The sequence below is a fragment of the Sorex araneus genome, chromosome 3 (assembly GCF_027595985.1).
Source record: "Sorex araneus isolate mSorAra2 chromosome 3, mSorAra2.pri, whole genome shotgun sequence".
Classification (NCBI taxonomy): Eukaryota; Metazoa; Chordata; class Mammalia; order Eulipotyphla; family Soricidae; genus Sorex; species Sorex araneus.
The window spans coordinates 66,712,229-66,736,107 of NC_073304.1; the positions used below are offsets into that span (position 1 = coordinate 66,712,229).

Below are 23,879 nucleotides of genomic sequence, written 5' to 3' on the forward strand. Positions count from 1 at the left end.
ATAATAAGCAGTTATGAGAATATGGAGAAAGGGAGCCCATGGGAATGTAAATTGGTGGAGCCACCAAAGAATACAGGATCCTTAAAAAATTAAATATAAACTTATCATATGATCCAACAGTTTCATTTCAGGGTGCTTCACTGTCACTGTCACTGTCATCCCGTTGCTCATCTATTTGCTGGAGTAGGCACCTGTAACATCTTCATTGTGAGACTTGTTACTGTTTTTGGCATATTGAATACTCCATGGGTAGCTTGCCAGGCTCTGCCACGTGGGTGAGATACTCTCAGTAGCTTGCCAGGCTCTCCGAGAGGGGTGGAAGAATCGAACCCAGGTCAGCTGTGTGCAAAGCAAACGCCCTACCTCCTGCTTATCTGAAGAAAATGGTAACACAAGCTCGAAAAGATATATGTGCAACCTATGTTCACTGCAACATTATTTACAATAAATATAGAGTTTTGTTCCTCCTGGCTTTAATTTTTTCTGGTCCTCACCTTTCCCGTCATTGCTCTTTATTTACAAGAGAGACAGAAAATTTGTCTATTTGATGAAATAACTGGACAAAATTATAGTTACGGGAGACATTAAGGAAACCTTTCAATAAATATGCTAAAGAGTAATTCAAGGGGAATAAATACATAAAATTATGGATTTTTTATAATATATACTGAATATATATATTTAATGTCAAATATGGAAAGAGAACCTGCAGAGTCCACATAAGTAAAAATAATAATACCATCACTTTAAAATTAACTGACATAACCAAATTTGAAAACTTACCCAGTGTAACAAAAAAGCAGAAGAGGCTGTCAACAATTGTGTCCATAACAGTCTCCATTTCTGTGTCTGTGATATCTGGTCTATTAATGGCTAAAATGACATATGTCAAGAGAGAAAAAAAAAGTTGACTGAAATGTGTACCATCTCTAGTAAGCTCTTAAAAACACTAAGCTCTAAATCACTACTCAGTTTGACAACATCAATAATCATTAAACAATTCGTTTTTGCCTTAAACTTTCTCCGATGAGAGCACTGGGTGTAAAGTGCTTACTTGCATACAGCTGACCCAGGTTAAGTTGTGTGAATCTTGATCCAGCAACATATGGTCCCCAGAACTGCCAGGGACCTGAGCAAGAGCCGGGAATAATAGTCCGAGCATTGCAGGGTGTTGTCCAACTCCTCCTGCCCTCATCCCAATGAAAAATAAACCTTTTACTTGGACAGAAGGAGGGGATACTCCCAGTGGTGCTCAGGGATCATAAGCGCTACACCCTGCAAAGGTCTGGGGAACATGCAGTGCTGGGATGGAGCTCTAACCTCCAACATGCAGTGTATGCTCTACCACTTCAGACACAGCCCTTTAAGCTTTGAAGTCATTTTTAACTATTCATTAAAAATCATACTTCCACATTTGGAAATAGGAATGGTAAGGTAACATTGTATCCCTACAACATGAAAACATTTATACTCTTGTAAATGCTACCCCAATAATAAAAAATTTAGGATCAGGGAGATAGTACAGCAGGAGGGATATTTGCCTTGCACGGGGCTAACCCAGGTTTGCTCCCCAGCACCCCATATGGTCCCCCAAACCCTCCAGGAGTGATCCCTGTGTGCAGAACCATGAGTAAATCATGAGCATTGCAGGGTGTGGCCCCCAACCAAAATTTTAAATGATCAATTCCGATGATTTCCTTACAAGACAACCCAATTCAAGATTAATAGTAGTAAAGAGTAATATAGTATCATGTATCAGTTGTATTCCTATAAACCCCTCACAAAAACTATTAAAAAATTAGGGAGGGGCTGAAGAAACAACAGAGGTTAAAAGAAGCTTGCCCTGCAGGCAGCAGACCTGGGTTCAATCCCTGACACTCCATATGGCCCCCCAAGTCCGCCAGGTGTGACCCAAGTGCAAAGTCAGGAGAAAGCCTTGAGCACCACTGAGTGTGGCCCCCAAACAAAAACAACAAAAGGAAAATCAGGGGATGGAAGGATAGCTCACAAAACTGAGGGCATGTAGGAGACCTGGATTTGATCCCTGGCACACATGATCCTCCAATCACTGCCAGAAAGGACCCCCGACCACTAAGTTGGGAGTAGCCCCTAAGTACAACTAGGTGTGGCTCAAAAACAACAAACAAGAAAAAATGTTTTTAGGCTCACATCTAGTGATGTTCAGGGATGTTACTCCTGACTCAACTCAGGCATCACTCCTGGTGAACTCAGGAGACCACATGGAATGCTAGGGATCAAACCCAGGTCAGCCATGTGCAAGGCAAATGCTCTACCCCCTGTATCATCATCCAGCCCCATACACAAAAATGATTTTTAAAAAAGAGTTCCATCATTTTTACTAACATATAACAAATAACATTTTACTAACAAATAGCTTCAAGAAAATCTTATTTAGTAGGTATCCAACTACTACCAAAAAAGGACAACACAAATTAACTATGGCAAAACCAGTATCAGTATCATTTATTTTCTGTGCATTACACGCCACAGATCTATTTTTTCTGATCTACCAGACTGGTCTAAGAATTGGTTGAGGAATATAAGTGGGGGGAAAAAAGGAGTTTCTTTAGAATCGACTTAAAATTTAGTATTCTTATCCTTTCCCCAAGGGACTGAGTTGAACAGATTTGGGACAATTCTAAGAAATGTGTCCTTCTGACAAGCATCTCCAGTGATTCTTGGGGTTATGTATTTAAACACAATGCTATGACAATTAAAGATCTTTTGTTACCTCTCACAATAAAATAGGTCCAGTGTTTGACAAAGCAGATGCTCACTATTTGTTGAATGATTGTCTATGCTAAAATATTATCTACAGATTTTTAAGCTCTCAATACAACATAAAAATAAATCACTATGTCACTGTCAACCCACTGCTCATCGATTTGCTTGAGCAGGCACCAGTAATGTCTCCATTGTGAGACTTGTTACTGTTTTTTTGCATATCAAATACACCACAGGTAGCTTGCCAGGCTCAGCCATGCGGGTGGGATACTCTCGGTAGCTTGCCGTACTCTCCAAGAAGGACAGAGAAATCGAACCCAGATCGGCTTTGTGCAAGGCAAACGCCCTATCTGCTGTGCTATCGCTCCAGTCCCAGATCCCAATCTATAGAAATACTCAATTCATTTTTTAACCAATCTGATAAAGTCTGTAGTCTCCACTCCTTAGTCGTGTAACTGAACTGACTATCCAAGTCAATATAACTATCCACCAACAACCTCAACTCACTTGAGATAACCTGAACCTGGTTTCTGAGTCTAATTAAACTGGTGATAAATCTGCTTTCTTTACTGGATAAGTAAGTTCCCACTATGAAGTTGGTCACAGAAACCCAAACTGTGGCATCCTGTTAATGTATTAATATTGTTGTTAATGTATTAACATGTTATTAATATATTAACATTAATACATCTATGTTCAGTAATAACTTGTTTAAGATAATCAGTTAAAGTACTTGTAATGCTTGAAATGATTTGACATATAATTATATGTGGCCAAAGGGTAGAACTGAATGCATGGTTTTGGTAAATCTGATTCTGATATTTCTTCATTGAATTACTGAATGTCCTGCTTTAGTATTATCATCTAAAAAGCTGTAATAATAATCACCCCCACTTCACAAATTAATTCTATGGAATAAATGGCCTTATACTGCAAATGTGTATAGAGCAAGCTGCTGGACTGAATTTGTAAAACTTCAAAGTAAGTTTTAAGTTTGCTTAGTTATTAAATGAAACTGATTTAAGGGCCAGAGCAACAGTGCAGCCGGTAGGGTGCTTTTCTTGCACAGGGCCAGCCTGGGTTCGATCTTCAACTGTTGGCACCAGATGGTTCCCTAGAGCCTGCCAGGAGTAAACCCCAAGCACAGAGTCAGAAATAAACCCCCAGCACCACCGGGTGTGACCCCAAATACCACCCCCCCAAGGAACTAACTAAAATTTAGTTTAAGAATTACTTTCTCTTCAAAACCTTTTTCTGATAAAATTGCCTAATCTGAATTAAATTACATAACAAAAAGTACAGGGGCTTGTTTTATATAACCAGATTAAAAAAATTAAAAACCTTCAATAAAAATAATTTTTAAAATATAGAAATATTATAAGGCTTAAAGGCAACAAAGTTTTGAGGACTAGAGAAATAATACAGTCGGTAAGGCACTTGCCTTGCTAGAGGCAGACCTGGGTTTGATCCCCAGCACCTCATATGTCCCCTGTGTCCTGCCAAGAGTGATCCCTGAACACAAAATCAGAAGTAAGCCCTGAGCACAGCCAGCTGTGGCAGTTTTAAACATGTAAGTTAAACAAGTGTCTAATTAATTTAAAATTCAATTAATTACAGACATATATATATATATATATATATAACAACTACCATCAAAAAATCTTTTTTCAATTCAACATTTCAGAGATATGTTTAACTCCAACAAGGAAGTATGACACGAAGCACAAAGATCTTCACTACTTCAAACTAATTTAATTCAATTGGTCAAGTATTTAATAATACTTGCATTTACTTAAGGTAGAATGATTTTTCTCTGTAAGAAAGGTTTAACATGCCACAGATTATCTATACTTTTAGTCCCTCATCACTAAATACTACTAGCAACCCCGGTAACTATGGCAATCAAAACTGTCTTTACACATTTCCAAATGTATCCTTAAGTAGGATGAAATGTTCCCCTACAGGGATGAATGATTATTTAACTGAAATAATTAAACTCATGTTAGCTGTGTGCCAAGAAAGCACCCTACCAGCTGTACTATTACTCTGGTCCCTAAATCAGTTTCATTTAATAACCCAGAAAACTTAAAAACTTAGTTTAAAATTAGAATATAATTAATTTCACAGCAAATTAATAATTATTTCACTGAAATAGCTGAAATCTCTTATAGTCTTCAATTTTTTAAAAAATGTTCTGTATAGGTGCATATGCTGCCTAAGCCCATGTGCTTGCTTGCACCCACGTGGCCGAGTACATGTGGTGCCCGAGCACATATGTCACCTGCATCTCCCCTCTTGAGATGTGTACTTTCATGTTTTTGTGTCTAGTGCTAGGATGTGTGTAGAGCTCTCTCCACCTTTGGAGAAGCCCGAATTCTCTCTTGAAAGTGTTACTCTTACTCTTCTCTCTCCCTCTTATCCCTTCCTCCTTCCCTCAAAAACCCCTAAATAAAATCTGTTTACTTAAAAAATAAAAAGTTCTGTATAATTAATGGGTATAAAACATATTAAAGGAGATCAATAAATTATAAAGCTCCACTACAAAACTGTATCTAGAATCAGTATTACTATATTTTACACTTTAAAATGTTGAGAGTTGACTTTGTGTGTTAAATGTTCCTAACAGAAAAAAAAAATCACAAAAATAAATATTAAGTGGTATGGTGTATACTTGTGTGCGTATTAATTACTGTTAATTTTAATCTACATCCCAAAATGTAGATAACCAAAATTTAGAATATATATTTCAGAGATGGTCAGAAATCATTTAATCAAATATTAATACTTGGTCCTGACATTGCATGATGAGGAGTACGACTACAACAATAAAGGAAGTCTAACAGCCTATGGTTGAGAATGGCATGCATATAATTATCACATAAAAATAATATAGCATCTCCTGACTTGATTATTGTTTGATTTTTGTTGGTGGTAGTATTACAGAACTAGGGGAGTTAAAGCAAGGCCCACAATCAGCTGTATTCAGGTTCTGGGAATTGAACCCTGGGCCTCACACTTGCCATGCAAGTACTCTACCCCACTTAAACCACATTCCCGAGCCCTGTTTTACCTCAGGAGAGGTAAATATAGGCTCACCATTTCTAAGTCGTCACTATATGCCACAAACTTTTCTGGGCATTGCACACACACTGATCGATTAAATTATCATAAAAATTCTATGAGGCAGATAGTATTACTATCCACATTTTATAGATGAAGCAACTATAATACAGAGAAGTGCATGAACTTGTGTTTAACATCAAAATATTCAAATATTCCTATCTTACTTTCCGGGAATATACTAGATGCTATGAGGGTAGTGAAGATTAGAGAACTGGTACTGCATTTAACTTAGAAAACATGTTTATTAAATGTTGTTTATATGTGACAGAATTTTGCTTAAGACTTGCTTTGTGCACCTTTGAAATAGTTTACATCTCTACTTTTGTACACAAAGCTGGTTTTTTCAAAGCAATGAACATATTTGTTATTTTTTTCCTTGCTGTTCATCAATTCATTTTGTTTACAATGAATTATAATATTCCTGTTTTTACATACCACGGTATGAAACAAGTTCCTTATTTTGATTACATAATACAAACATATCATCTTCCAAAGTAATAAAATTGAGATACTGATCAAAAACCTAGAACAAAGAAAATTTTTACAAATTAATTGTAAAACACTACCATATGGAAAACAAATTAATTTTAGCATTGAGAAGAAAGGAAATAACTTTTCAATAACTAAAAACTATGGCATGCAAAAAGACTCTCTACTAACCAGGAGTAACAATCTGCTACTGCCACAGGAGTTAGTACTAAATATCAATTAAAAACCCGTCCTTAGGAATTAATATCAGAGGAGAGTAATATTTTCAAAATACAAAACCTAAGAAGATAACATTTATGGAGGCTGGAGATGTAGTGCAGCAGATAAGAGCTGGCATGCACCTGAACTTCAGCTCAATCCCTAGCAACCCGTATGGTCCCCAAGCTCCAATAGGAGGAACCCCTCAGCACAGAGCCAGGAGTAATGACTAAGTCCTGAGTACAGTGGATGTTGCAACCCGCCACCACCCCAAACAAAGGAAAATGAAATATAAAGAAAAGTAAAATTGTAGTTGGGATGGGAATAGGTATCAATCCTGAAGAAAAACAATTTTCAATGTTTATACTCAATAGAAACCACACATCCCTAAGAAGTCACTTAGCTTTCCCTCTATGATATTCTAAAAATACAGTGAAGGGAAAGTTTTATCAATTCTTTAGAACAATAATTTAGGAGAAAGTTAAATAACTGTCACTGTTACTGTCATCCCAATGTTCGTCGATTTACTTGAGCGGGCACCATTAATGCCTCTATTCCTCCCAGTCCTGAGATTTTAGCAGCTTCTCTTTATTAGTCTTTCCCAACAATTGGAGGCTCTTTCAGGGTCAGAGAAATGAGACCTATCGTTATTGTTTTTGGCATGTCAAATACGCCACGGGTAGCTTGCCAGGCTCTGCCCATGTGGGCGGGAGACTCTCGGTAGCTTGCTGGGCTTTCTGAGAGGAATGTACATATATATTAAATAAAGTAAATGTATTAATAAATTACATTAAAGCTTAATAAATTGAAAAGCATGCTAATTTTTATAGGGGTGTTCTCAATGGAGCCTGATGCACTGCAGTAGACAATACAGGCCTGGTAGTTGGACCCAGGACTATGGTACCACTTTGTTCAGCAGTGCTCAGGGACCACCAGAGCTATGCCTTGTGGTAGTAGGGAAAGGAGGGCAGGGGAAACTTATGGTGATAGAGACTAAACCCAGAGCCTATCCCTGCTTACCCACACCTTTATTATTATTATTATTATTATTATTATTATTATTATTATTTTGCTTTTTGGGGTCACACTCGGCAATGCACAGGGGTTACTCCTAGTTCTGCACTCAGGAATTACCCATGGCGGTGCTCAGGGGACCATATGGGATGCTGGAAATCGAACCTGGGTCGGCTGTTTGACTTATGATAACTAGTTTAAGATCATTAAGATCAGAACTCATTCTAAAAACTGAGTATTTCATTGGTTGTTGTGTTCTTCTCTAAATTAAACATTAATATACATCAGGTTTCAGAGTACTTCAATAATTTAAATGAACAAAATATCATGAGCTAACCAAAATTTCTTACCTTGGCTACTTGGGTTACTGCACTAGCAGCTAATGCTGCATTTGCAATATCTTCCAGTTTACTTCTTGAGATAGCAGAAATAAAATTTAAATAATATGATTCATAAAGTTGATTTCGAAGATCCTACAAATACAATGAAAAGTTCAATTTTACAGAATGGTACAAAAGATGACACCATCTTTATCACTAAAGGAATACAAATTTTGTATGGTATGGCAATATACTCATCTAAATAATAAATGTCTTCTGTTTTTTTTTTTCTTTTTGTAGTTTGAGGGATCAAACAGAAGGCTTCACACATGCAAGGTAAGTGCTGTACCACTGAGCTGCATACCTGGTCTTTCTAAAAATTAATTCTTAGATTATTTTTTGTAGCTAAGTCTACTCAAGCAAATAAAAAATGAAAGCCTTTCTCCAATTTTGGAGAAAAGTTGTTTTTCCTGATCAATAAAAATGAGCACCCAGACTGGCACACTCCATTTCCTGCTTCTGCTGATCTGAATGAACATCAACTGGAAGTTCACACCTGCAGCTGACACCTTGTATCCTTGAAGCAACAAATATGACAGTGAAAAATGACTAAAGATAAATTTAAAAGATAGGGGTCTGAATCTATCATTATTTTCTAAATGCTACACTTAGCCTGAACTTCTTAATCTCAAACTTTTATTATCTTAGCAAAATTAAATTCTACTTTCTTATATAGGTCCCCATCAGCTGTATTAGAGTTATCCAAGGCCACTCCCAATGAAGCTCTGCGGTTTTATCACAGGAGAGGTTGGGGGAATACTTGGTGGTGCTCAGAGGGGACAAGCAGAGCTGGAGATGGAACTCAGAAACACATACATCTTAAGCATGTGCTCTACCACCTGAGATAACTTCCCAGCACCTAAAATCCTATTTTGTGGGGTGGGGGGATTGGGGAGGTACACCTGGCAGTGCTCAGGAGCTACTCCTGTCAGTGCTTGGAGATCAGACAGTGCAGGAAATTAAACCAAGCGTGGCCACATGAAAGGCAAATACCTAATTCCTGTACTATCTCTCTGGCCCCTTATAATCCTACTTCTAACACTTGTTGTCCTTTTTATTTTTTTAAAGTCAGACTCAGGCCTGAGAAGAAGACTAGATCAAGAAATTATAGTACACCTACACAAAGGAATGCTATGCAGCTGTTAGGAAAAAGGAAGTTATGAAATCTGCTTATAAATGGATGGACATAGTGAATATCATGCTGAGGGAAATGAAGGAGAAAAAGAGAAACAGATATAGAATGACTGCATCGATTTGCGAGATACTAAAAAAAGGCCAGGAGGACTAAGGGTTGGAGACTTGCCATAAGAGTGTGTGAGGGGCAAAGTGCAGTTAAAATAGAGATGGGACCAGTATGACAATAATAGTTAGAAAAGATCACTCTGGACAATAACTGAGTGCTCAAAATAGGTAAAGGGACAGACCTGATAAACCTTTCAGTATCTGTATTGTAAACCATAATGACCAAAGTGGGGGCTGGGAAGAGTGAGAGAAAGAGAAGGAAAATGCCTGTCACAGAGGAAGGGGTGGGAGTGGGGGGGAGGGAAACACTGGTGAAGGGATGGGTGTTAAAACATTCTATTACTGAAACACAACCATCAACAAACTTGTAACTCTGTATCTCATGGTGATTCAATTTTTTTAAAAGTCAGACTCAGGATAATTTTAATGTATATAATGTTTCTGCAGCTAAAAAACAAATTAAATCCTTCAGGCTATTAAGAATTCAAAAATGGCAGGGCTGGAGCGATAGCACAGCTGGTAGATCATTTGTTTTGCATGCGGCCGACCTGGGTTTGATTCCCAGCATCCCATATGGTCCCCTGAGCACTGCGAGGAGTAATTCCTGAGTGCATGAGCCAGGAGTAAGCCCTGGCTCTGGGTATGACCCAGAAAATTAAAAAAAAAAAAAAAATTCAAAAATGGTCTCAATAAAAATGGGAAACTCAATATTCTGACTTTTTACTTCAAACAACTTTTCTCTAGAAAAATGTTTCCATGTTCATATGGAAAAATAAGGACTCATTTTACCTGGCACATTCTATCAATATTTTCTTCAGTTGGCATTACAAAGTACACTGCAGGAACATCTGGAATAGGATCTCGATCAGAGTGCAAAAGCCTAGAGACAAACAACACAAAACTCACTTTTTCTTAGTCACATATCTAAATGAAAGTGTTTTTTACATGGTAAGGTCACGAGTGCAAACCCCTTAATCATGCTTTAGCTGCAATTAATCAGTTAGTTAACCCAGCTTCCTTAGAGCAGTGTTAACATAACTGATTAGTAAAATATTAATCACAGTCTATATTTATTCTATTCCAATACCATAATTTCTAATTCCTCTTATGGTCTGTTATCTCTTTTACCCATATTTTCCTTAGATAGGAACAACAGAACATTTGAAATAAATTTTATTGCTATTTTTCATAGAAATAGAATGAAGTTATGGGAGGAAAGTATAGCTAAGACAAACTACTCTAGAGAAAGAGGTGCAAAATTTAATCATAAAACCAAATATATATATTTTTAGGTAACAGGTATATAAATGCTTCCTTAAAACTTTGTTTCTGAGTCACTGGAAGTGACTGGCCCTGAGCTCAGGAATCACTCCTGGTGGGGCTCAAGGGAACATGAGGTGCTAAGAATCAAATCTGAGTTAGCCATATGCAAGACAAATTCCCTACCCACTGTACTATGGCTCCTGCCCCATAACTTTTACTTTTAAAATATATATCAAGGGGCTGAAGAGTTAATACAGCAGGTTAGGGTACCTACTTTGCACATGACTGACTCAGATTTAATCCCTAGCATTCCATATGGTCCTCTGAGCACTACCAGGAGTGGTTCCTGAGTTCAGAGTGAAGAGTAAGCCCTAAGCATCACCAGGAGTGGGCCTCAAACAAAACAAACATATATTATTAAGAGAATGCACAAGATTATCAAAGAATTTCATATATAGTTTCACTTGGTACATTTCTTTTATACAGCATTCAGGGTATATTTTTAACCAAACATCTCAAATATGAAAATCACAAAATCTCTTCACTATATTCATTTTAAGAGTTTACTATGTTTATATCAAGAAATATGAGGCCAAAGAAAGTACAGTGGGTAGGGCATCTGCCTTGCACATGTCAGACCTAGGTTTGATTCCCTGCACCATATATGGTCCTCAAGCCTCTCTGGAGTGATATCTGAGCACAGAACCAGGAGTAAACCCCGAGCACCATCAGTTGTGCACAAAAACCAAAACCAAAACCAATAAACAAAAAAAGAATTATGACTACCATTCTATTTCAACAATAGTTCTAACCATCCTTTTAGATACTGTTTATATATGTTTTAATGATCTCTATAAAAAGAGTGAAAGAGATTCATACTGCCAGTAATTCCTCATATAATAACTTCTTTCCATCTATTTGGTTGTTGCTACTGACACCAAGAAAATTACAATGTAATGGCTGCTGTGCTCTTTTGCTGGCTCCTCAAGCACCAATAGCTACCTTGCAGTTAGCTAGTCTCAGCAATTCACTGTATCACTGTCATCCCTTTGATCATCGATTTGCTCGAGCGGGTGCCAGTAATGTCTCCTTTGTCCTAGTCCTGGGATTTTAGCAGCCTCTCTTTACTAGTTCTTCCTAGTGGTGCTGCATTGGAGGCTCTTTCAGGGTAAGGGGAATGACACTCTTCATTGTTACTGTATTAGGCATATTGAGTATGCCACAGAGAGCTTGCCAGGCTCTGCTGTGCAGGCAGGATGCTCTCAGTACCTTGCCAGGTTCTCTGAGAGGGAGAACTGGGCTATATGAGGTCGGGAGTGTTGTTTTACAGTTCTCTGGATCTTGGCCACTGGTGAGATTACACAGCGCTGGGGGTAGTTTGTGGGTGTGGCTGCCAAGCTACTGGGAAATGGGGGGTCTGGGTGGAGGAGGCCCAGTCCCGATCCAAGCAGGTTTGCTCCAAGTCTCAGCAATTAGATAAAATTAATTAATTAATTAATTAAAAGCATCCAAACTATCACTACTTATGAAAGACAGATTAATATACATATAATACTCTAAAGAATCCACTTTAAAACTTTTAGAAAAAACAAACCAATATAAATATAGTCAAGTGGCAAGCTAAAAAAACTGGTACACAAAAATCTGTTGCATTTTTTTCTATTGCATTTCTATAATGCAATAAAACAATGAGCTATTAGAGAAGAAATTAAGAACATAACAAAAGAAGTAAAAACTATGTCACTATTAAAAGAAATAAAAGGGAAAATGCTATGAAAAATTAACACTGACAAAATGACCATACTACCTGAATACAATTTCAATGTCATCCCCATTGAAATTCCAATTGTATTCTCTAAGGACATATAACACACATTACTAAAATTTGTATGGAACTACAAACTCCCTTCAAATAGCTAAAGCAATTCTGAGAGGAAAAAAGAATGGTGGCATCATGCCCCAGACTTTAAACTGTAATATAAGGCTGTAAAGTGACACTGAACTAAAAGCATACACTCAGACTTATGGAATAAAATTACATCAAACTAAAAAGTTTCTCCATTGTGAAAAACTAACACTAGAACATAAAGCCTTTCTACTGAACAGGAGGAAACACTTGAAACCATGCATCTGCAAAAGGGCTAATAATCAAGATATTTGAACACAAAATTTTACCAAAACAACCCTACCAAAAATTAGGGAGAAGAGCTAAAATATACTTAACCAAAGAAACCGTACAGATGGTCAGTAGGTATATAAGGAAATCCTTACATCATTACTCATTACGAGAAGAATGTAAATCAAAATGACTACAAGATAATCACTTCACTACAGTGAGAATGGCCTATATCTAAAAACCAGAAAACAAATGCTGGTGGGTATGTAAAATAGTTGTCTAAATGGAAAAGTGTGGAAATTTCCACAAAAATTTAAAATGGAAAGAATTCTTAGACAGCTATCCAAAAACACAAAAACCAAGTTAAAAGGATATGAACACCTATTTCACTACAGCATCATTTACAAAAGCCACAATCAGGAAACAAATGCCTAAGGACAGATGAGTAGATAAAGAAGGGGCGATGGTGGGGTGGGTCTGTATTATATTACACAGCAGTGATTTTCAAACTTTGTGTGTGTGTGTGTGTGTGTGTGTGTATTCTTCTTTATTTTTTTTTTGGCTTTTTTGGGTCACACCTGGCAATGCACAGGGGCCAGCCACTCCTGGCTCTGCACTCAGGAATTACCCCTGGCAGTGCCCAGGGGACCATATGGGATGCTGGGAATCGAACCTGGGTCGGCCGCATGCAAGGCAAACGCCCTACCCACTGTGCTATCTCTCCGGCCCCTGTGTGTGTGTGTATTATACAGCAAAAGTTTTCAAAATATTTTACATGCAAATAGGCACCAGTCCACAGACCAGCAGTTGACAACCATGGGTACTGATAGACACTAAACCTTATTCAGCTGAAAGATAAAAGAATGAGTCATGGGTTATGCTATGAAAGATGAATGAATAATGGCTTATGCTAAGAAAAAGAACTCCAATGGAGAAAGACAAATACCTTTGATGATTTTACACGTGATATATATATATAAATATATATATATCTCCTCCTTGCTCCCCCCCCCCCAGAAGACACTGTCAGGTAAGGCCATAGTGACCCCTCACCTCCAGCAGTGTTGGACCTGAGTATGCCAAGAGTGGCTCTGGATTCCTCAAGCACGACTGAGGACTATCCCTATAAAAAAAGAATGGGGTCTGGGAATAAGGTTCATAGTGACAGAGCACATGCCTAGGATGTGCAAAGCTCTGAGTATGATCCCCAACACCATATAGCCCATGGGAGATAGTGCTGGTGGCCCCAGGACCACAGGCCTCATGTACCAATGTGAGGACCAAGCACTGATCTGTCTGGTCCATAGTGCTGGTCAAGCATCACTAGGTCTGATCCCTATTTTGAAAAATAAAAGAAAGAAAAAAGGAGAGGAGAAGTGAGCAATGTTCAACCCAGGAAATTGAGGTTAACAGGGAAGGTGGGGGGTGCTGAAAGGGCTCAAAGGGCACTCTGCTGATGGACATGGTGTGGTAACATGGTGCCCCTAAAACAAATATTACATTCTTATAAATCAATGTTTGCTCAATAATTAAAAACTGTATTTGGAAACAAATGTCATTATTAGAAATAATAATAAAACTCACAGATGCAGAGTAATTCCCATATCTCTCAGTTCCTTCACAGACAGCAAAGGAGAGATGATATCTTGGCCAAATCTATCATAAATAAGTACCTATGAAATAAAAAAATAAATGTAAACATAATTACCAATAAATAGTTCACAAAAGTCCATATGGATAATTTTGAAGTATATCTTATTATGTCACGTATACAAAAATCCTTATCCTTACCTTAATTTAATATTTTCCATTATCAATTACCAAAATATCCACTCATGTAGTAATCCAGTCTTGAAAGTATATTATTTAAGCTAAATTAGTAGTCATATAAATACCTTCTTTACAAAATAGACTATATAAAAAAAATTTTTCTTTGGAAGCACAGCTGGCAGTTTTCAGGGCTTATTCCTGTAAATGCTTGAAGAATCCTATGTGGACTGAGATTAAATCTGAGTGAGTTGCATGCAAGGCAAATGCCCTAAATTGCTGTATTACTTATGTCTTCAGCCCACAAAATATATTTTCTAGGTAAATAAACAGAGGGCCAAAGAGACTGAATAAAGCATTTATCTTGCAGGTAGCCACCCAGATTTGATCCCTGTACCACATATAGTACCCTGAATACTACAAGGAATGATCCCTGAGCACGAAGCCAGCTGTGTGCTCTGAACATAACCAGGTATAGTCACTCCCCCCAAACAAATAAACAAAAAACCTAGAATAAAAAGATAATATAAAATTTTTATCTTAAGCTATGATTAAAAACAGAATATATAAAAATTTACATACAATTCTCTCTGCTCAGTTAACATACATCCCTCCTAAAAGGTAAGAATTTCCCACTGTCAAAACAAATTTTAATACAAGTTTCATGACTATTGAAACAGTGACTTAAGTTGTTTAGTACTATAGCCAATTAAAATATCAAGTCCCATATGGTCCCCTGAGCACCGCCAGGGGTGGTTCCTGAGTGCAGAGCCAGGAGTGACCCCTGTGCATCACTGGGTCTGACCCAAAAAGCAAAAAATAAAATAAAATAAATAAAATATCAAGTCCTTAAAGAGCACACGTTAACCATATGCAGTCAGATGCATTTCCTCACATACTAAAAGTATTAAAACTAAGGCTGGGGAGAGAGTACAGCAGGCAGGAAAACTGCCTAATCTGGGTTTAATCCCAGCATCTCATAAGGTCCCCTGAACTCTTCCATGAGTGATCACTGAGTTCAGAGTCGGGAGTAAGCCATAAGCAACACTAGCTGCAGCCCTAAAACAAATAAACAACCCTCTCCCCATAAAGATAAAACTGACACTTGGGATCACAGAGATAGTACTGGGATCAAGCGCTTGTGCAGACAACCCATTCCTGCACCACATATTGTGGTCCCCAAGTACCACCGGGATTAGCCTCTGAGCACTGCCAGGTGTGGCCCCCAAACTAGCAAAGATATCCTTAAGTGACAGTAAACATCTATCTGCTCTAGTTAGAAGAACCTGAATGCTGAATCCTTCAAAAACCTCAAAGTATCTGTACTGCTAATCTTGTCACACAGAAATGATGGGAAGGGAAAAAACATTTAACACGGATGTGTCACCAAGAAATTTTTTAATTATTTTATTCAAAAGCTCAATGTAAAGTCTTTAGAAAAAATAAGTAAATTTATATAAGGGGCAATGAGAAAGATACCCACAAATAAATGGGATGTTAAGGGAACACAAGAGGCCATCCTGAAGTTTAATGCATGAATTCAACCCACTTTACAATTAATCTAAAGACTCACAAGCATTTTCAAAATATTTCTAATCAAGTTGACCTGTTCTTAGCTCTTAGCAAGGAAGAAGTATAAAGTAATCCTAAACTTTACCCTAATTAACTGTTTTATATAATCTTTCTGAAAAAAAAATGAAGTTTGAAATGCAGAAGTGCAAAATGGGAATTAAAGACTGTCAAACATTTCTCAAAGGAGAAATATCTGTCATAGATTGCCTTATGAAGATTATAGATCACTGATGCAATGATCAGCTTTACTGAGTTTTTAAAGAATTTCAAAATAGTAAATTAGCATTTTGGTGATGGGTTGCTTAAAACGGTCTGATTCTGAGACCAGGGAGATGAGTCAGAGGGATAGAGTACATGCCTGGCATGCAGAATTCAGCCCAGTTTCAAACCCAGCATTGCACAGTCCCTAAAGCACCACTAGGAGAAACTCAGTCAAGAAGCCTAAAGTTGACTTTAAGCACCACTGTGTCTGGTCTAAAAAAAAAAAAAGGGAAAAAGAACCGATGGCAGAGTAGTTCTCCAGATTTTAACTGAGTAAACTTGTATGATGAAATCTCTGGACTTTCAAAAATTAAGGAATAAGGGGCCAGAGAGAAAGCATAGCAGGTGGGGCGCTTGTCTTGCATGCAGGCACCCCAGGTTTGATCTCTGGCATCCCTGTCTTGTCCACCAAGAACCACAAGGAGTGATCACTAAGGTCAGAGCTAGGAGTAAGCCTTGAGCACCACCATGTGTGGCCTAAACACAAAACAATAACAAAGAACTAAGGAGCAAAACATTAAAGATCTATCAATCATGCTCAACCCAAGAGGTCAGCTGGATTCCCTAAATGAATAATTGCCTCTCTCACTCCATAAATGTTTATAAAAAGATTCACTTTAAGGGGTCAGAGAGATAGGATAAGGGTTAAGGCACTTGCCTTGCACACAGCTGACCCTGGTTCAATCTGGTACTTAATATGGTCCCCCCAACACTGCCAAGAGTGATCTCTGAGCACAGAGGCAGGAGTTCTCTCTAAGTACAGAATTAGGAAAAAGCCTTGAGCACCATCAGGTGTGGCTCCTCCCCAAACAAAAAAGATTCACACTTAGATATGAAATAAAAATAAAATATTCATATATTAAAAACCAAAATATACTAATGCTCAATATTAACAGGAAATTCCTTTCAAACACCATCAATAAGGACATAGAAAAAGAAAACTATTTCTATTAAATTAAACCTGCTTACCTTCCATACTGGTTCTCCAGTGCTGTTTTTAACATGAGGCACATTGAAATTCAGCATACGCTTCAAAGCCACTGAAAAATCAAGAGTCACTCAATATTACTTACTTTTCAATTTCATCTACATACACACACTTATTACATACTAACAAAAAAACAAGATATACAAATCAATCTAGTAAACTGGTTAATCAAATGATCAGATACATAGAAAAGCTGTCAGACTTTGTATGACCATTCTATCAATAGATTATTGGTACATGTTTGGAAATTTTTTACAAATACAATAGATGGGACCAAGTGAATACAGCAGGTAGGGATACAGCCTTGCACACAGCTGACCTGGGTTCAATCCCTAGTATCCCATAAGATCCCCTGAGCCCTGCATAGAGTAATTCCTGAGTGCAGAGCCAGGATTAATCTCCCGAACAACATTGGGTTGACCTCAAAAGCAAAAACAACACCCCCACCAAACATCTGTCACTTAAAACTGTGAAATGTTCTGGAAGAACTTTCATATTCCTGATGACCATATGTTTTATTTCATATAAATTCAAAAAAAAGTTTCATCAGTCATTAATAGGCCTCAAGAGATAGCTGGTGCCATTGCCTATTGTCTGAATGTAAGCAAAGATTAACATCAATCTTTCCAAAAACAATCTATTACCTGTTTGTTTCATACTCAAAACCTTCATATGGCAGGTGTTCTTAGCGATTTTAGAGCAACTTTATGAACATTAGCCTGATCATATTCACTGAAAAGGTTATTAATATTAATGATTCATGGAAAAATACTTTCCTACAGATATATTGGATAACACATAACGTTTGCTAAGAAAACAATTCTGAAAGCCACAGTTATACTCGATAGTGGGGGTTGTTTTGGGACCACATCTGGAACTGCCTAGCAACTATTAGACTTGGAGTAGTAGGGTCCATCTTAGTGGGGACCATGAAGTGCTGGGAACTGAAACCAGGGCTTCACACATGCAAGACTAGTGTTCTACCAAGGAACCACATCTCTAATCCAATATTGTGGCTTTTGTTGTACAACTGGTTATACCTTATTGCACAGAAGTATTTTTTAAGAAAATAAAAATCTCAGTATATGTGAAGTTCAGAAAAACAATTATTCAAGGGACTATATTAAAATTCAAGGTGGATTTTAAACAACTGGGAACCCTAAAATCTATCATTCGGCTCTTAGGGTGGTGGGAGGGATACTGGGAACATTGGTGGAGGAGAATGGGCACTGGTAGAAGGATGTAAATGAAATACAAACATGGAAGTTCATAAGTCTGTAACTGTACCTCAAGGTGATTCACTAATAAGAATAAAAAAAAGAACATTTGGCTCTTAGCAGGTAATATAAACGGTAAACTCCAAGCCAAACTCCTGAGCATTATTATAATGTCATTTGAATATCAATTTACATCATATTATCAGATATCTGATATCAGATACAGTACCATAAAATAAATGAAGCAGATAATTCACACTACTTCAGACATAGTATATAAAACATAAATAGGTATAAGCATTACTTTGATACATATACTGAAATAAGTTAGCTGAAAAAAAGGAAGCTCTGTAATTAAATCTCCCACTCAAATTTTGCAGAACTCTTCATCTCCAGCCAATACAGATAACACCACTTTGGTCCCCAGGCTTTAATCAATTGAAAAATATCAGCACCAACTGATATTTCAACATTTGCTTGCTCAACTCCATCCAGGATTCTAAGGGAACTCCACTATCTCTGAGCTTTTACCACCTCCAAGATATTTTTCAATAACTCATTAACAAGAATTATGATATAGTACAGGCTCTGTGTTCAATGAATATAATTTTATCTTTGCCAGAATAGTTCTCCGAAGACTTTAATTATTCTCTGGTTTCATTTTGTTTTTCTGGTCCATACTCAGTGAATGGTTAAGGGTTATTCCCAGTGACACTGGGAGGGACCATGTGCTGCCAGGGCGTCCTGTATATAAAACCCACTGAGTTATCTTTCTAATCTCCCTAAAAATCATAGCTCTTTTATTTTTTTTTGGGGGGGCAGGGGATTGTGCTACATCTGGCAATGCTCAGAAGTTACTCCTGGTGATACTTGAGGGACGACATGGGATGCTGAGGATCGAACCCAGGCTGGCTGTACACAAGTCAAACACCCTACCAGCAGTACTACTGCTCCAGCCCCTAAATTATAGCTTTAAGCAGATAAGAAAAACTAGCTTTTTTAATGACTTTTACATATGCTTTTCATAGTACTTGATATTATTTAGTTTCATCCTTGCCTGGAATTATCTCTTTACTCATTCACTTAATAAATGCTGTCAACTCTATTCATTCCAGAAAAATTTTGTTAGTTTGTATACCATCTGCCAGACTCTGCTCTTGGCAGTGTCAGTGACAGAATAAAAAGTGCCTATTGTCAAGTAGTGTTCATTCTCTTTGGAGAAAGAGTACAGAATAAAATGCATGATATAATATATAAAACAAGGATCAGAAAGAGTTAAGGTGTACTTTTAAATGAATTCATTAGGAAAGGTCTGAGAGGATTTGCGTAAGGAATTAAAGGAAGGCAGGAGAGATCCACGAAGATATCTCTGAAACGGTATTTCACAATAAGGAAACGAGCATTCTGATGTGTTCAAGGCAGGGGAGAAAAATAGAGAATGAGGTCAGAAAGCTAGGTGAGGAGCAGCTCAGACAGCCTTGCAGATCCCTTGAATTAGGATACTTTGGATTTTCCCAGGAATGAAATGGAGAGCTACTAGAAATTTTTGAACAAATATATACTATCACTTTGGATGACACGTGAAGAAAAATGAAGGGCAGCAGGGATATCAAGGCAAGCAGACCAAGTCGATGGTTATTAAGAAATACATACTAGATGAACCTGGGTACTAGCAATGACAATGGTCAGATCCTGGATATACTTTCAGAGTAGAAGAGCTAAGAATTACTGACAGACATAATGTAGGAAATACTAGGAAGAAAAAAATATGAAAAGTTCAGCTTGAGTAACTCTTAAGGACTGAGCTGCCACTAATTGACATGGGGTAGACTGAGTTCAGAGGACAGGTTAGAGAGAGAAATTTGCAGATCAACAGAACATGGCTAATATCTAAAACCAAGAAGATGAGAGTATAACAAAAGAAAAAACAGTTGACTCTCCCATGTTGAGAAGTGGAAGAGCTGAACAAGAACCTGCAATGGAAAGACAAACAGGATGGACAATGGGAATGTAGATTCTGCTATTTAAAAGAATGGAGACAAGTGATCCAGAGAAGTTTCACAAAGATGACATGGGTCATGATTTTTAAGAACTGAATAAACATTACTTCAAAGTAGGCAAAGCAAAATAAAAAGGAATGTTGAGTTAACCTTTCTCTATGTCAGTTTCCTTATCTGCAAAATGGATAGTTAAACATTTTGAAAAATTAGTTAAAGAGTGCCTGTGGCTAGAGAGATAGTACAGGGTTCCTGGCTGTGCTCGGGGGACCATATGCAGTGCTGGGGACGGCACTGCTAAGGAGCAAGGCAAGAGCCTTAACCCCTATACTCACTCTCTATCCCTTGAAGGGCTGAACTTTTCAATAATTTGGTAAATGATTAATAAGGTAAAAGCTTTCTAGTCAGACAGAAATTATGCTATATTCTAATAACTTTCCACTGACTGCACGTAAAATGACTACCAAGCAAATTTCATTTTCCAGTAAGCCGATGTGTGTTCCTAGTACCATCAAATCCACTGTGCTTCATTTAGACGATCAGATACACGCTGTAAAGACAGTTGTGTAAGTAGACACAAATAAGGTGAATAACAGGTATTCTAAATCTTATTTGGACTTTCATATATTTAAGTTAATTATGCCTATCTTCATCAGATAGCTGTCATGAAATGATCTACTGGGAAAGCAGACCATAAGTCAGTTTGCCCTGTTACAAGTTTGACGTCATCTTTTTCTTTGAATTCCAAAGGAAGATATTAAGCACGGCCAAAATCTCTTCTGCAGGTTCTCTTCACGTACTTCCTCCCATTCAGAACAACATGCAAAGAAGCACACTTATGAGGAAAACCTTCCGAAACAGAGGCATCAACCACTGATTTGCCGCTAAGGGGTGTTAAGTCGAGTCGTGTCAGCAGAAGGCAACAAGCTACGCGTGAGGCATGAACGGGAAAGATCGAGGGTGTGGAAAGTGTAAGCGCTCAAGGGGGCGACACGTCGTTCATCTCCGTGAGAACTAGAAGCAAAGTTCGCTCACTCGGTCAAAGAGGAAACTAACACGTAGTTTACAAGCACGAGCTTGTCATTTAAAACGGCCAAGCGGGTCGGGGATCCGGCTAGTCTTTCACCGCATCCCAGCCGGGGGACGGGGAAGCTTTAGCAGTCGGCGCTTCTCTTCTCCTGGGACACCCCTTTCGCCCCCACCAAGAGACGGCCGCGAAGGCATTGCAGTGGCAGGATGTAAGCTGCTGTGACGAGAAGAGCTGGGAGCGCGGGGAAGCGGCCGCACGGAGCTCCCACGGTTACCACCGGGAGAGACGCGAACCGCGCACAGAAACGACTGGGGCGACGGGAGAGAGAGGGAGGGAGGAAGGATGCCAGCGGCCGGAACGGATCGAAAGGGCCCCGGCAGGAAATGCGCTCAGTGCAGGACCCGAGCCGCAGGCCCAACCTCCCCCCAACCCCGTCTGCACCAACAGAGACGCCGAGTTGTCAAGCGACGGGCAGCTAAGAAGGCTCAGAGGGGAGGGGCTCGCGATGCTCCGGGGCCAGGATTCAACTCCTGGGGGGGCCGCCTCCGGGCTGCACGCATCGCGATCCCAGGAGGCCGACGAACCGAGGAACGAGCGTCTTCTCAGAGCTGCTGCGAGACAGCGAGGAGAAAGGAATGCGTACCTGTTTGTCGCTCTCGAATACTGGCCGCCGACGCCATCTTGGCTCCCACCAGCCACTGCCCGAGCGGCGTCCAGAGCCCGTGGATGACGTGGCCGCCCCGAACGCCCCGGAAGCAAAGCCCGGAGGGGCGGGACCGACGGCGGGCCCCGCCCCTTTCTGGATGCGCCTCCCTAGCCGTCTGCTGCGGCAGCTCAACTTGAAGACCAACTGGGGTTGATGTCCAAAGGGCTTGTGAAGTGTTGTCATTGCAGACCCAGAGGGATTTTTATCCCAGCCAGTCAAAAGCACAGCTTTCAAATAGAAGTTGCTTTCAACTCGTAGGGAAGGGACGTGGCTCAAGTGCTGAAATCCCATGGAACTGTTGGACCGTTTATAAATTGAGCCCGTGGGAATATTTCATGGATTTAAGGATAGTGAGACTAAAGCAGAAGAAATTCCTTCACAGAGAGACGGAGGGGTTTAAAACGCCGCATCCAGGCTGCTTCCCAGCCAACAGAAGAGACTCCCCCTTAATTCTCCTTTTCAGAGAGATGGGCAGCTTTGGAGTTTTTTTTTAATCTGGTAGTTTTCTCAAGTCTCATCAGTTGGGTAAAGTAGGTCTAGCTATTTAGCTTAGTCCTCGTGCACTATGGTTGCAGGAGAATGCAAACTGCTCTCCTTTGCCCTTCCTTTGAGGCTCTGTCACTGTCATCGATTTGCTCCAGCAGGCACCAGTAATATCTCCATTGTGAGACTTGTTACTGTTTTGGAATGTTTTTGGGCTGGAGCGATAGCACAGCAGGTATGGCGTTTACCTTGCATGCTGGGGACCCAGGTTGGATTCCTCCGCCCCTCTCGGAGAACCCGGCAAGCTAAGGAGAGTATCATCTCCCCTGCACGGGAGAGCCTGGCAAGCTACCTGTGGCGTATTCGATATGCCTTTGAGACTCAAAGTTTCAAAACGTACTTTGGGGAAGGTCTTAGTGGTGAGTCGTGCTCATTTTATGTACATTTGATGCCGTACAAGATATTAGGAATTTGGTTTAACCCAGTTTTACTGGAGACTCATTTCCTATGATGGAGTTCAGGATGTTCTCCATCATTGCATTATGTTCATTTTAAAACTGCACCAATTCTAAAACGAACCTATACACTGCCTGAAGAAGTTTAAAAAACTTAAAAAAAATCTTTAAAAATGAAATATAAAACGAGTGAACAATTGCCCTGACAGGAACCGGCAGATAGAACAGGTTCGATTCCCAGTACCACAGGTCCCTGAGCATCAGTTGGTGGCCTGGGTACTACCCAGAGCATAGCAGGGCTCTCTAGCTGATCCTACAGCCCAGTTGGCAGAGAATCACTGGTGGAATCCCTGGACCTCCTGAGTATCACTTGGGAGGGCATCAGTGGCCCTCCCACAAATTACCTAACTAGACAAAAAGAAAATTTCCATTTCCATTAGAAATGTCAGTTTCTAATGTCACAGCCCAAAGGAAAGTTCTAATTTTTCTCTTCATGAAATAGAAACTGTCCCACCTTCCAATATCCTGAGAAATTTTTCTTGTTTACTAGAATACTTCCACCTTTAAATAACGTTAAGTCCTCAAACCATTTCAGCTTCACTATAGAATCCTTCCTAAGACCTTGGGTTACAGAGTAAAAGACTACATATAAAATACATAGCGGCCTGACCAGTGAGTGCATAATGTTAGCACTGTGTATAGAAAAATACGCTCCACCTTTCAAGTCACATTAAGCCATTGTCAGGTGGACTGCCTATGTATTTCTAGAATCAGAATTAAAGTATGCTTTCAGAATGTAAATAGTTTATTGAATATTAGCTACCAATTCAATT

General features: G+C 39.0%; 1 protein-coding gene across 2 annotated transcripts in view; it reads right to left on the reverse strand.

Annotated features, from left to right (window-relative positions):
* The window catches only part of SCFD1 (sec1 family domain containing 1), a 102,275-nt gene extending 80,136 nt beyond the window's left edge, over nucleotides 1–22,139 (reverse strand). Inside the window, exons 1-7 of one of the 2 annotated variants that reach the window (XM_004617786.3) lie at nucleotides 22,046–22,139; nucleotides 17,140–17,210; nucleotides 14,155–14,243; nucleotides 9,981–10,071; nucleotides 7,920–8,042; nucleotides 6,304–6,391; nucleotides 784–873 (exon numbers count right to left, since the gene is read on the reverse strand). In XM_004617786.3, coding sequence (XP_004617843.2) covers nucleotides 784–873; nucleotides 6,304–6,391; nucleotides 7,920–8,042; nucleotides 9,981–10,071; nucleotides 14,155–14,243; nucleotides 17,140–17,210; nucleotides 22,046–22,082 — 589 coding nt within the window. In that variant the 5' untranslated portion in view covers nucleotides 22,083–22,139. Of the gene's footprint in view, nucleotides 1–783; nucleotides 874–6,303; nucleotides 6,392–7,919; nucleotides 8,043–9,980; nucleotides 10,072–13,623; nucleotides 13,694–14,154; nucleotides 14,244–17,139; nucleotides 17,211–22,045 lie in introns of those variants that run through there. The other variant, XM_055133041.1, reaches the window with a different exon arrangement.
* Between the last annotated feature and the right edge of the window lie 1,740 nt (nucleotides 22,140–23,879).